The 14,254-nt window shown below is 40.7% G+C and overlaps 1 protein-coding gene across 1 annotated transcript; it reads left to right on the forward strand.

The window, feature by feature from the left end:
- Positions 1 to 9,509: 9,509 nt before the first annotated feature.
- Positions 9,510 to 10,448, forward strand: LOC311043438 (GPN-loop GTPase 2-like; the record flags this gene model as incomplete). The annotated part of the gene is made up of 1 exon (XM_084054681.1): positions 9,510 to 10,448. The coding sequence occupies one exon, from the start codon at positions 9,510 to 9,512 to the stop codon at positions 10,446 to 10,448; it is 939 nt and encodes a 312-aa protein (XP_083910807.1).
- Between the last annotated feature and the right edge of the window lie 3,806 nt (positions 10,449 to 14,254).

The raw sequence follows: 14,254 nt of genomic DNA on the forward strand, positions 1-14,254 counted from the left end.
ATATGATGGTTTATTTGGTGATACAAGCATGAAAATTGGCATGAGCAGTCTCTGTGGGTCACTTGACAATAGGCCACCCACAGCTACAGTATTTGAAATTTCAAGATGGCGGCCATTTTTCAAGATGGCAAACACTTTAGTGGAGCAATGAAGTTATATAATGGTTTATTTGGTGATACAAGCATGAACATTGGCATGAGCAGTCTCTCTGGGTCACTTGACAATAGGCCACCCACAGCTACTTCAAATTTCAAGATGGCGGCCATTCTTCAAGATGGCCAACACTTTAGGGGAGCAATTAAGTTATATAATGGTTTATTTGGTGATACAAGCATTACATTTGGCATGAGCAGTCTCTAAGGGTTGCTTGACAAGAAAACACTCCCAGCCACTTGAAATTTCTATTTTCAAGATGGTCACCCCCTGGATCCTCAAAAGACATTTTCTCATAGAAATGTACGTTTTTTTTTCATTAAGGATAATAATAATTTTCATTATTATTTTTATTATTATGCTAAAACAGTTGTGTTGATTTGTTGATCATAGATAGATTAGATAAGAGTGAATATCTGCACTACCAGGGCACACTGGTGATATATCACTGCTGTTAAACCTCAGAGTGGGGTTCAATGTCAGCTAATTGAAAGTTAGTATCCCAAATGCTGTCTAATTTACCCCAAAACAGTTAGATAGCCGCACCTGAATTGACAGGTTGTGCCAGCGCGGGAGAGCCTAGCCAAGGTTAATGGGGTTTTAATTAACCGGATGGTGTACAGATCGCATGGGATTTAAATGGCATTGGATGAACGATCGGACTAAGTGTTGGGTTAAGGCACAAACTTAGTTGTATCCCATACATCAAAGTGCTTGGTAAAAGGTGGTAAAAGGATAAACCCTCTGCCTCTGCCTATGCTGCAGACATGGCAGAAGCCATCATAACAGTTGTGAAAACTAACTGGGACAGATGTTTCATTTGTCAGCAGGTCACCAAGGAAAAACTCATTCAGCCAAGTTTATTCAACAGAGAGCACGATCGTACTGGTCATGATACCATTGCAAGAAATGTTCCATTATTTCATAAGATCAATGCTCTGCCTATCTTACTTAGTCCAACCCGACTAGATGAAGGTGATGGCATAGAAAGCACATTGACAAGAAACAGAGCAACATATCATTCAAGCTGTTCAACAACACAGAGCTGGAAAGGGCCCAAAAGAGAGCATCTACATCTGCTGAAGACACTGAAGATACCAAAGATATCCATGTCAAGAGACTAAGAAGATCTAATGTATGACCGGTCCAGTGATGTCACAACTGTGAACGAGGCCAGGCTTGATCTCTTTGCCAGAAAGCAAAGACGATATGACTTGATCCTGCCAACTCAAGCAGCACTCAAAGAGCATGCCAAACGTGCTTCTTATGAGGCTGGATACGTGTGGGGACAGGCATTGAAGCGACCTCCACAAATGCCGAGCCCATCTGACTGGGGATGGGTGGAACAGGACGAGAAGTGGAAAGTCTTCTGGACTCCACTTCCACCTATTGAGGAGAGTTGTTGGGAGTTGACCAATTGTGGGTGCACCAAGGCATGTACTGGAAGGTGTAAGTGCTTCAGATATGGACCCAGTTTCACATGCCTATGTAATTGCCCCTGCTAGAACCTATATTTGCATGTTTATTTTGCCAGAGTTATTCCCCGTTGTCCTCTGTGTTTTCAAGGGTAGGCCTATGGCTCGGCTTCCCCTCGCCACATCGGCGCATCATGTTTTACTTTGTATCTAGTCTATTACTGTGTAATTTTCAGTTGTTACTTTGTAACATTGCTTCCACTACCTTCCACTGCCATATCTAACAGTGAAGCACATTTTCAGTTTAGTTCCTTAGTATAGTTTGTCATGGTTCCGTGGCTATTGCCATTCAGTGTTAGCCATTGCTCATAATTTTGGAGCACTGTCCGTTCAGCACCACAACTGTGCTTATCAGCACCACAACTGTGTTAATTTATTCATCTTATTTTTTGTTTCCCCACCCCTTAGTATCTATTTGACACATGTAATGGCTGTTAGTTTAAAAAAAAAGAGATATATATTATCCTCCCTTGTGACTGTTACCTTGTCGTGGTAAGGGAGCTTGTGTAAGCCTACCTCAGTGAACACTGAGAGCTATGCCGGTGGGAGGCAACTCCTGACAGGTTTTACCAAACTGGACAGCTTGTGGGCGAGGAGTCAGACAAAACACAGTCAAACAACCTCTCTTGACAGAGCTTTTTGAGGAACCCAATACATTTCTATGAGAAAAGGTATCATTTAAGGATCCACATGGCGCACGGCAGACATCTTGAAATTTCAAGTGGCTGTGGGCGGTTTCTTGTCAAATGACCTTTTGAGACGGCTCATGGCAATTTTCATGCTTGTATCACCAACTAAATGATTTCTTAAGCTTAACTACTCCACTAAGGTGGTGGCCATCTTGAAAAATGGCCGCCATTTTGAAATTTCAAGTAGCTGTGGGTGACTTATTGTCAAATGACCCACAGAGACTGCTCATGCCAATTTTCATACTTGTATCACCAAATGAACCATTATATAACTTAAATGCTCCACTAAAGTGTCGGCCATCTTGAAAAATGGCCACCATCTTGAAATTTCAAGTAGCTGTGGGTGGCTTATTGTCAAGTGACCCACAGAGACTGCTCATGCCAATTTTCATGCTTGTATCACCAAATAAACCATATCACTTAACTGCCCACTAAGGTATCGGCCATCTTGAAAAATGGCCGCCATCTTGAAATTACAAATGGCTCAGACAATATTCTTGTCAAGTGACCCATGGAGACTGCTCACGCCAATTTTCACGCTTTTATCATCAACTGAAAGATTCTGCCAGAAAAAAGCATTTATCCGCTCCACTAAACTTCTGGGAACTCAGATTAGCAGCTAGTGAAGGGAACATCAGTCTGTGGCCAGTGTTGCCAGGTTATGTGAGAGAAATAAGCAACCTAGGAAAACAAGCCCAAAAGAAGCAACTAGGGCACAGCCTCTATGCCATCATGAGCACTTTAAACCTATTATACTGTATACATTGGAAATAGATCTACAAGCTCACAACGCTATTTCCCCCCCAAAAAAAAGAATAAAATGTGGAATATTTGCAAGATTTTTGAAACATTCTAAACACGAGATACTAAACACGAACCACTGGTTAAAATAATTTTAAAAATTGTGAAACAAGCCCAAAATAAGCAACTTCAGAAACAAGCCCAAAAAACAAAAATAATATTTACAACCAATTTAAGCCCAACGTCCCTTAAGTGGATATGGCAGCAACACTGTCTGTGGCACAGAGATTTAGGTATTTATTTTGGAATAATTTTTAACAATAGCCTACAAATCTTGTATGGGGGTCCCTGGCACAAAATAGTTTCAGATTGGGGGGTCTGCCGTCTGCGAACAAATACATATTAATTTGGGGATCCTTGCCATGAAAATGTTTGAGAACCACTGGTTTAAACAACATTAAGGAAACAAGCCCAAATAAGCAACTTTACACTTCAGAAACAAGCCACAAAAAACGCAACCCGCAAAGTAACAATATTTACAAGCAACTTCACAGAAAAAAAACAAGCCCAAAGTGGCTTATAATGAGCGAACATGGCAACACTTAGCCAGACGTTGAGAGCTCCGCCTTAGTATGCGCAGCTATGACTGGGTCACTCAGGTTAACAGTTGAATAAGGGTATAGCCTCGTTCCCAGCCTTTCATCTCCGAAGAGAACTGATGGAATAAAGGTAACCTTGCGTCATCAAAGGCACATTTATTTGTAAAGGCAGCACATTTAAAAAACAAAGCAATGCATAGTGGTTTACAACATTAGGCATTAAAACACACAAGACATAATACAATTACATTTGATACAATTACATCAGATTTATTGAGCTGTCCAGGGAGTACAGGGACTCCACTCTACTTTTTTTCCCTACCAATATACAACTATGCAATCAGACATTTCCATCATCAATGTCAGCTTTTTCATTCACCATGCACATGGTGAATGAAAAACAAATATATTTTGAAATCTTTGACATAAAGGGAGCCAATGTAAAGATTTAAGAACTGGAGTGATATGATCCACTTTCTTGCCATAAGTCAGTGTAAGGACTCGGGCAGCAGCATTCTGTATCAACTGCAGTTGTCTGATGTTTCTTTTTTAGGGAGACCTCCACTGTAAAGACATTCAGGTCTAGCTACTGGAGTTAAATAAATACAGGTTTTCTAAATCCTGTTGAGACATAAGTCATTTAATCCTTAGTAGGCTGACTTTGTAATGTGTGGCTGTTAAACTTCAGGTCTGAGTCCATGACAACACCAGATTTCTGGCTTAGTTTGTTTTTAATTTGATATGGGCCTTGTTTATTACTGGTGAAGTGGCATGTCTAGATGATTCTTTTTGAAGCGTGGCTTGATGCATGCAATTTTCAAGAGAGAGAATACAGCATGTTGTCTGTCTGTATGAAGGTGCTGTAAGGCTCAATATCCACAGGTTCCTACAAAGAAAATATTCATAAGGTCAGGGGTCGTCAAAAGTCTGAGACCCTCCTACAGACAAGTGTCTGACAACTCCTAGCCCCACCTCACTAGCCCTTTCCTGTGACATTGGGCTACTATTAGCTTTACTAGAAGGCCTAGTAGGCCTACAAGTTTCTAACTTCTACAATTCAGCATCAATTCAGAGAGAGAGAGAGAGAGAGAGAGAGAGAGAGAGAGAGAGAGAGAGAGAGAGAGATCCACCAATGGCTCACTTTCCAAGTAATAATTATATTTATTGTAATTCCAGTAAAATCTGAGGCTATAACTAGAGTAACTTCCTGTTGTTCATCCTCATCAGCTGACCCTTTCACCCTCAGTAGCTCCAATAGGAGCCCGTTTTATTTTGTATCGAAACAAGAATTGTTTTGTTTATATTCAAGCCACTGAGGCCCTTGCCTGATTTAGTGTGATCTTTGTGCGACCACATTGCTCATTGCTTCTTCCACCCACCCCTTCCTGTTGCCTCTCTCTCTCTCTCTCTCTCTCTCTCTCTCTCTCTCTCTCTCTCTCTCTCTCTCTCTCTCTCTCTCTCTCTCTCTCTCTCATATATATATATATATATATATATATATATATATATATATATATATATATATATATATATATATATATATATATATATATATATATATATATATATATATTGTTAACTGCTCAAATAAAGTTTCAAAACTTAACTTTGGTCAATTATATCTCCCCTTTTATAGACGGATTTCCGCGCGACGTCATCACAGAGCAGAATGCGCAATCTGCGCATGCTCGGGGGAAACGAATTGTTGCGCCGTTCACTCTGTTGTTATGTTCGGGAGTTAGATAGCCATAATTCTGCTATTATAGGCATAATAGGCATAATGCTGCTATTATATACAAACAGATCCAACTTCCGACAAATCATTTTTATTGAGTAAACAAGGTATTACAAACTGCATAATTTAATCTACTTTCATTAAACCCGGTGAAGATCATTTATTTTATGAATGGACATTTGACCAGAGCTGCTGCGGGTAATGGCGCCCTCTATAGGCTTCCCCCTCCTCTGCGCGGTCATATCCTCTCATGTTTACTAACAGGAAACCTGTCTATAATACCAATTGGTATTGTGTTTTATAGGTACAGCTTGTAAGGATCGGGCATTCGTGGAATGAGCAACACAGCTAAACGTGTGGGTAGCGCCTCCAAAGAAATTGCCAAAATCACCCAATATGCCTCTGTTGGTAACCGCTCTTGTTTTGAGCAACCTGCCAGCACACACCTGCTGAGAGGTGTGTGCTATAGTCACAGGTGTGTGACTGCCTCACAGGTGAGTGACTGGCACCTGAACAACCTGGGTTCTGCAACTTTGTTGAGTTTGTGTACAGCAACACTGCCCCCATGGAACGATGCCACGTTTGTCCCTTCAGGATAAGGCCCGTGCAATAGGGCAAGTGAAGCTGGTGTTCCGTTATGCAGAGTGACAGAATTATTTGGTGTCAGCCCTGGTACCCTTTCCAAACTTAGGACCAAGTTCTGTGAGACTGGTGAAGTCAACAAGGAAGACAACAGCCCAAGACCCCTTGCTTCACCGAGGAACCATAGATTTACAGGCAAGATTTGCACAACGGTACCAAAGACAGATGTCAAAGTTGCAGGGCCCATGCTCAGGTGCCAGTCACACACCTGCCTGCAAATGGTAGCAGAGCTGACATAAGACTATGTGTGTATATATATATATATATATATATATATATATATATATATATATATATATATATATATACATATATACATACATACATACATACATACATACATACATACATACATACATACATATATATATATATACATATATATACATATATATATATATATATATATATATATATATATATATATATATATATATATATATATATATATATACTGTATGCACGCACACACGCACACACATGCACGCACGCGCGCGCGCACACACACACAAACAAACACACACACACACACACACACACACACACACACACACACACACACACACACACACACACACACACACACACACACACACACACACACACACACACACACACACACACACACACACACACACACACACACACACAGTTCTGTACATTACCACACGCTGGAGACGCCGCAATCTTTTACTTTTCTTTCTGTTGGGCAAACAATCAAACAAGTATAAGTTAACTGTGATTAAGTGGCATTAAGGTTCATTAAGTCCCTAAACAAATTAACGTCATTATTGCTGTTGGTGTTCAAATAAAATTTTACCCTTACTTTGACAAAATGTTAATGTAAAATGTATTTAAAAATAATTCAATGTGGCCTTCTTCAAATTAGCTTAATAATAGCAAAAATGCAAAACAAAAGCTCCAATGCTATTGTAGTAACCTATTCCTACTATATATATATTTATAAATCAAAATATACTAATTTTCATTCTGGAATATATAATACTCTTACCGATGGCTGATTCTTCTTCGCATCATACACAAGGTAACTGCAATTCCAATGATGATGACAGTGATGCTTATTACTGCTGTAAGAATGTACATCTTGGTGGGGGGAGAATTGTGCACTGTATGTTCTGGTACGTCTGTAACTGTGAAAGACATACATTTGTAGTCCTTTAACATCAATCCAATGTGTCACTGTGACTTGTGTAATAACAGATCCCTTATCCTGCCTCAGTTTTTCATTATGTGGTAGAAGTATGAGCTAGGATCTGTAATCACTTTCTGCTATGGTTTTGCTGGCCTGGTTAGCTGCCGTCTACAATACACAGTGGGTAATGTTGTCACACTGCAGCACCAACATTCATGATTTAAAGACTTTTAAACCAGGTTATCATTCATGGGTAATACAAGACCCTTGGAAATAATCAAAAAGTTAACTCTTATTTAATGTTAGTGCTCTGAGATAAACTTTGAAGTAGTCACATTATCTTGCACTGTAAAAGAAACCCCCCACTATGGCCAGGCAAATACAAAATAATAATGACTTACTGTTCACAGTCACATTGAGATGGACAGAAGTCGTTCCGCCATCGAACGCACAATCACAGTTATAGTTTCCACTATCTGCTGGTGTTAATTTGTTGAGGTGCAGAAACATTCTGTCATTCTGTTTTAATAAGGTGGTCCTGGAGTCACAAGAACTCCCAGTGCCATTCTCATAGTTATATGACAGTCGACAGTCTCCACCATTCCTTGTTGTTTTGATGTTACATATTATCATGTAAATGTCATTAAATGTCTGATTGGGGCATATTGGAGTGACATCTGGTTCTTCACCAATGGTTTTCCCAAGAGACACTGCATAAGGAAATGTATTGAGTGAGTAAGCAATGTATGTATTGCAAATAGCATCATATAACATGTTATAAATGATTTAGCTCACAGTACAATAATGTTAACACAAGTGACGTATGACATCAGACTTCCAGCAAATTAAATGTAACAATTTATCTGTTAGTCATAGAAATCAGTCTACCTTTTGAAACATTTCACCTGAGTAACAAACTATTGTCTGTATAAAGATTGTTATAGATCAATTACCACTTTATGTTCTGCACAAGGAAGCTGATACACAGTAGCAGTGGCCTGTAACATTTAACATAATAATATGCAATTTGCTAGAAGACAGACGTTACAGATGTCCTACCTTCAGGGGTGGGACATGTATCATCAGGCAAAATGAGAAAAAACACAATTGGCATAATTTTAAAACAGTTTCCAATCATGGTGACCAGCAGTTCGTGTCAGTTACTTCCCCAGGTTGTTCTGATCATGAACTACGATACAACTAGGAAGTGACCTTATAGAATATGTGTAGCTGCTCGTTGTGGTGAGCAGCCTGCAACCACAACACCAGAGCAGAAAGTCTTCAAAGCATGTTTAGCTCAGACCACTTTTACTGTGAAAGAAACAAAGTCTTCAAACCTGGGTCATTCAACATTTGCTGCAAAGTCACCACCTTAAGAAACTTACCAAATCCTTATGAATTCAGCAACAACCCTGCTGTTTGAGCTGTTGTGTGTTTCTTAATTTATTCATTCTTATTTACTATTTTCTTGGTTATTTTTTTTGTGCAGTTCATAGCCACAGAACGGAAATAGCCACATACCACACCTACATCCGGCTTTGGGTGCACTGAGGGTGGGGGGAGGTACTTTCAGGCATGAGGTGACATGGTGAACAGAAGTGTAGGCCTCATGCATGGCAACATGTTGGGTTAAGAGCCGGGTGTACATTTAAACTACATTAGTTTGAGATTCCAATTATCTTTTTTTTCCCGTACATGTCTAAGCCAGGTTCCGCTACTACACTGCCATGCCTAAATATAGTTATGTATTTGGACATCTATGACGTCATATGGCATACAGTATGAAGTCCTGTGATGCTAATATTGATGTCCTCCACTACAGCTTCCAAATATGGACATCATCATGGCAAGCATATAAAGGAACATTTGAAAACCTAAATAGAGCTCTCTCAGTCAGTTGAAGAACAATTGTTAGGGCATATTTGCATCACCCACAAAGCAGCAGCCTACACTGTACTGCAATCCTTTGTGTCACAAACTCACCTAATCATCTCTAACAGTGTCCTGACTCGACACATTCTATCTATATTCTATAAGGAAATGATTCTTGACTGTCAGGTTTCAAAAGGGAAATAGGTGTTAAACTGGTAAAGGTTTTGCTACATATTTATTCCTCTATTTGTTGTACAGCAAAGGGACAGATAAACCTCCACAGTAAAACATGTTTACACTCAGTTAAATTAACACTCAGGATTTTTCTATGTGTGATGTCATGATTACCTCTGTCCTTATTTGACTACTAGTGCACTAACTGAGCATCTTGCTACCTGTACGTCCATACTTCCATCCATTGTCTTCAGGTGTAAAAGCTCCCTCACCATTATGTCCAATCAACCCTTAACCCAGACATTACGTTTCGGCCAGGTGGTTATTGGCCCCCCGGGGTCAGGTAAGACCACCTACTGCCAAGGAATGCAGCAGGTGTTGGGTTACCTGGGACGTAAGGTGGTTGTGGTGAACATGGACCCTGCCAACGACAGGCTTCCCTATCCCTGTGGCGTGGACATCTCAGATCTGGTCACCCTGGACGATGTGATGGAGGGCTTGAAGCTGGGGCCCAACGGTGGACTGCTCTACTGTATGGAGTATCTGGAGGCAAACCTGGACTGGCTGGAGAAGAAGCTGAATCAGCATAAAGACTGTTACGTCCTGTTTGACTGTCCCGGGCAGGTGGAGCTCTACACGCACCAGAACTCGGTGAAGAACATCTTCTCCCAGCTGGCCAAGTGGAACTTCAGGTTGGCTGCGGTCCACCTGGTGGATTCTCATTACTGCGCTGACCCGGCCAAGTTCATCTCAGTGCTGTGCACCTCTCTGTCCACCATGCTGCATGTGGAGCTGCCCCATGTCAACGTTCTCTCCAAGATGGACCTTATTGAGCAGTACGGCAAACTGGCCTTCAACCTGGACTTCTACACAGAGGTCATGGACCTGACCTATCTTCTGGACCACTTGGCTGCAGACCCCTTCTTTAAGAAGTTCCACCGTCTAAACGAGAAGTTGGTGGATATCGTACAAGACTACAGCCTTGTGTCTTTTGTCCTTCTCAATGTGGAGGATAAGGAGAGTATGACGCGGGTGTTACGGACCGTGGACAAAGCTAATGGCTGCTGCTTTGGAGACCTGGAGGAGAGGAATCTACAGGCCATGATGTCAGCTGCTGTGGGGGCAGACTTCCAGTTCAGCTCAACACTGGGACTGCACGAGAGATATGTTGAAACTAATGAAAAGACAGTGGAGGAGGAAATGATAGATCTGTGAATTATTGGACACAAATGGACAGAGGTAACGTCCCTCTCCTGCACTGCTTTACAGAGGAAGATGGGAAACAACACGGCCAGTCCTTCAAGTTGGTTCCAAATCTCTTTTCCTTGGAAGCGACCCCTTCTTACATTCAGACAAAAGCTGAGACCCTCCACGTCTATATACTTAAGCAACATTACATGAGAGGGTGTGCTTTACCGTGATTATTGGCACGCCAGTGATGCAGTCAGGAACGAGGCAGAGCCGCAAGCATCACTGAAGTGTCACTGCAGTGTCAAGCATCACTGAAGTGTCCTAAAAATAAAAAAAATAAAGCTCAAATATCTCACAACGGGTCACATTGTGAGACATTTTAGGGGGAAAAAATAAGTAAATTCCCAGAACTCATGCTAGTGTTACGTCATGAGCAGGGCCCAAATAGGTTCCGAACCTTATCTGAAACTGAGTTGTCGCGTATGGAAACACATACAGAACCTGTGAAATATGTTACACAGCACGGCCACTTAGTTCTTGTGTTGTGGAAAAGAGCCTTGTCACCATGACATAATGTCATAGATGCCACCTGTTGCCTCTGCTCAAGCCCAGGTGACTCCATTGCTGTCAAACCTGACCACCAGAAAGGATGGACTGCAGCTGGCACTGTTCTGCAATAGGGAGTGGGACTAGTTAATGCTGCGTAGTGATAAGTAACTGGATTGCAGTCTTCAAGCGTGTGTGTATATGTGCAGAAACAGATACATGTGTACACTATACCCCCTTATGAACAACTGTCTAATTGTACTGACTGGTCATTGACCTTTACACTTACCTGTATAAGAGTCATTATGGGCCAAACAACACTGAGCCGTAAAAGGAGCAAGACGCCACACAATGGATACTGTATCAACCGGCACAGGCTGCTTGTTTATTCTCCAGCAATGGACACATACATGTAAAACGAGCGCCAACACACCTCCTGCCCCAGTGGGCGGATACTTCCTACTGGCTACCTTAACTCCTCGTCCTCGTGTACTTGTGCCCCCTCCTGTCCAGGCCCCGTAATGACAGTCCATAACATGCCTAGTAAACCCACCATATAACAAGTATATGTGCAGAAACAGATACATGTGTACACTATACCCCCAACATGACTCATAAAGCTTATGAACAACTGTCTAATTGTACTGACTGGTCATTGACCTTTACACTTACCTGTATAAGAGTCATTATGGGCCAAACAACACTGAGCCGTAAAAGGAGCTGTAAGTGATACTGTTTGGTTAAAACAAAAATCTTTGTTAAAAAAGGTAAAGCTATATATCCTATTCTAATAGCCTAGTAATATCTTGTTCAATAACAGGGGTGTTGAAACAAAATATATTTGGAAAATATTTTTTATCATGATTAGAACATGCTTGAATATTCGATAATTAAGGTCTAATATTTCTACAATTGCAACAAAACCTGTACATTCAGGCATTTTGGGGCATAAACAAGAAGTTGAAGGATACATTTAAGTCTGATAATGATGTGGGCTACCGTGCATGTTCATATCATGTACTTTAAATTACTTAAGATCATTTTTCAATTATTTATTTTTACATTTTGGGCAAAATAGCCAATTTTGCATCGAAGTGCCCAGATGTCCCCAGTGCCCACCTATCCTGTATCCAATAAGAGCATGAATGTGGGCTGCCTAGCTCAAGGGGCAAGGCTTGGATATTTACGATGAGGCCAACACGGAAGCTTATGAATGGCCAGAGTGGCGCTGTTTTACCCTGCGCCGACCTGAAGTGTCAGAAAGAATTTATTTTAGCGCAAGTGAATGGGTTTTTGACAAACTTTAGACTAGATTTTCTTACCGTAATAAAAATTGTCATAAATTCTATATGCTTCCAGTCGCTAGTTTAAAGTCTCCTTTCAATCATCATGATATGCGTTTTGCTAAATTATGGTCCCATTTATTCTAAAATGAAAGTAGGCTATGCTCCAGGAGGGGCGGGATGATTTGATTGACAACCTACACAACCAATAGCATTCATTCCCCGCCCCCGCTCTTGATTGACAAGCTACCCATCCAATAGCATTTTTGGGGGTGTTTTCCGGTTCGCTGGTCACGTGTCTGGTCTCAACCAATAGCGTTTGAGTTCCGGCGTGGCCAACTGTATATATTAACGATGGAGGAATGCATGTTCCTGAACTATCGGCTTCATTTTCGTTCTGTAGAAAGCAGGGGAGTGGCTTTGTCCATTCTTTTTTACAGTCTATGGCCTAGCTACGCGAATACCGCAGTGCATGCTGGGTACAGGATTCTACTTTAAAAAGAACAATGTATTGAAGTGAAAATATCCATCAATCAACAGCTAACATCAACTATAGGTTCCTATAATGTGTGTGTAAGTTAACAGTAGTCGAGTGTGGTTGAGCAGCGTGTGTTGTAGGAACCATCATCGTGACTGGTATGTGTGTGAATATACAGCTCCCATGTCCTGCGAATTCGGGGTGTTGCCATGTTTGCTTATTGTAAGCGACTTTGTCATTGATTTTGTAAAGTCACTTGCAAATATTAGTATTATGTGCGGGTTGCGTTTTTATTGGGCTTTCTTTTAAAGTGTTGGAATTGAAATACAATGCGACGCGTTGTGAGCTTGTTATGTTTAAAGTGCTCATGATGTGACGGGTGTGACCTAGTTCAGTTGCTTCTTTTGGGCTGGTTTTCCTAGACCTGGTTGCGTAATAATAATTCTCTCACAAAAGCTGGAAACACTGCCCCGTGCTCTGCTGATTCCTCAAATGTGGGAATCGCGTCTGCAATGTTTTTGTAGCTGCTTTTCAGAAGTTTACATGAAATCTGATTCCAAACGGGAAATGAGCCAGAGAGAGTTGGATTGTAAAGACAGAGAGCGGGAGAGAGAGGCGCGCGCGCACACACACACACACACACACACACACACGCACGCACGCACGCACACACACACATATAATATAAGTACATAAAACAATAAATTGCATGAAGCATGGTTTGGGTCTCTATTCTCCATCATTTCCAGTCTTGCGTCTAACAACTTGTCTCACACTTTATGGAATGTGGAAATGACGCCATCTACTGTTCAAAATATAAACCAGTCCATAGAGTAGGGGCCAATACATCAATGTAATCTGTATTTCACTGACAACAAATGCTTAATGTCTTAAAGTAATTCACAGTTGGGGTTTCCATTATTATCATTGCCAAGAGAAGGGTGAAAGACAGGAATTTTCCTGGAGAAGTCAGTCAAGGTAAATTTATAATTTGTTGGACAGCTCTTTCATCAACTGTGTCAAATTAAATATTAAACTGAGAGGTATCGCACAGCTCTTTTGAAAGGGACATGTAAGGAAATGTAAGTCAGCCTTTTGGGAGAATTTACAATTTTTAGTTGTAAACTCTGCATAACTGAAAATGACAGTCGAACCTCATGTATTCCAGAGATGATAAACGATATATAAATGATATATAACGTAAATAATTTAATCAAAATTGAATTGTTTTTTTTATAGTTAACAGCTACAAATATATTTCCATTGTTGGGCTTAAGTGACCAAAACTAGGCTAAATTTCTTCAATCTTCATCTATTGACTAGTCCGTGAATAGGCCTACCTGTCCACCTGTGCATACCCAACAACCAAAAGCATTTGAATCTATGGCGATGCTCTTCACTCACCACAACCTACATTTGTATCAACAATATACAACAGAGTACAGCGAGCTATATGTAACAATTAAAATATGTTGTGGTTTGAACATTAGTATTTTTCAAATAATAAAATAGAGCAATTAAAA

Source organism: Gymnoscopelus microlampas, assembly GCF_963454915.1.
Source record: "Gymnoscopelus microlampas genome assembly, chromosome: 4".
NCBI lineage: Eukaryota > Metazoa > Chordata > Actinopteri > Myctophiformes > Myctophidae > Gymnoscopelus > Gymnoscopelus microlampas.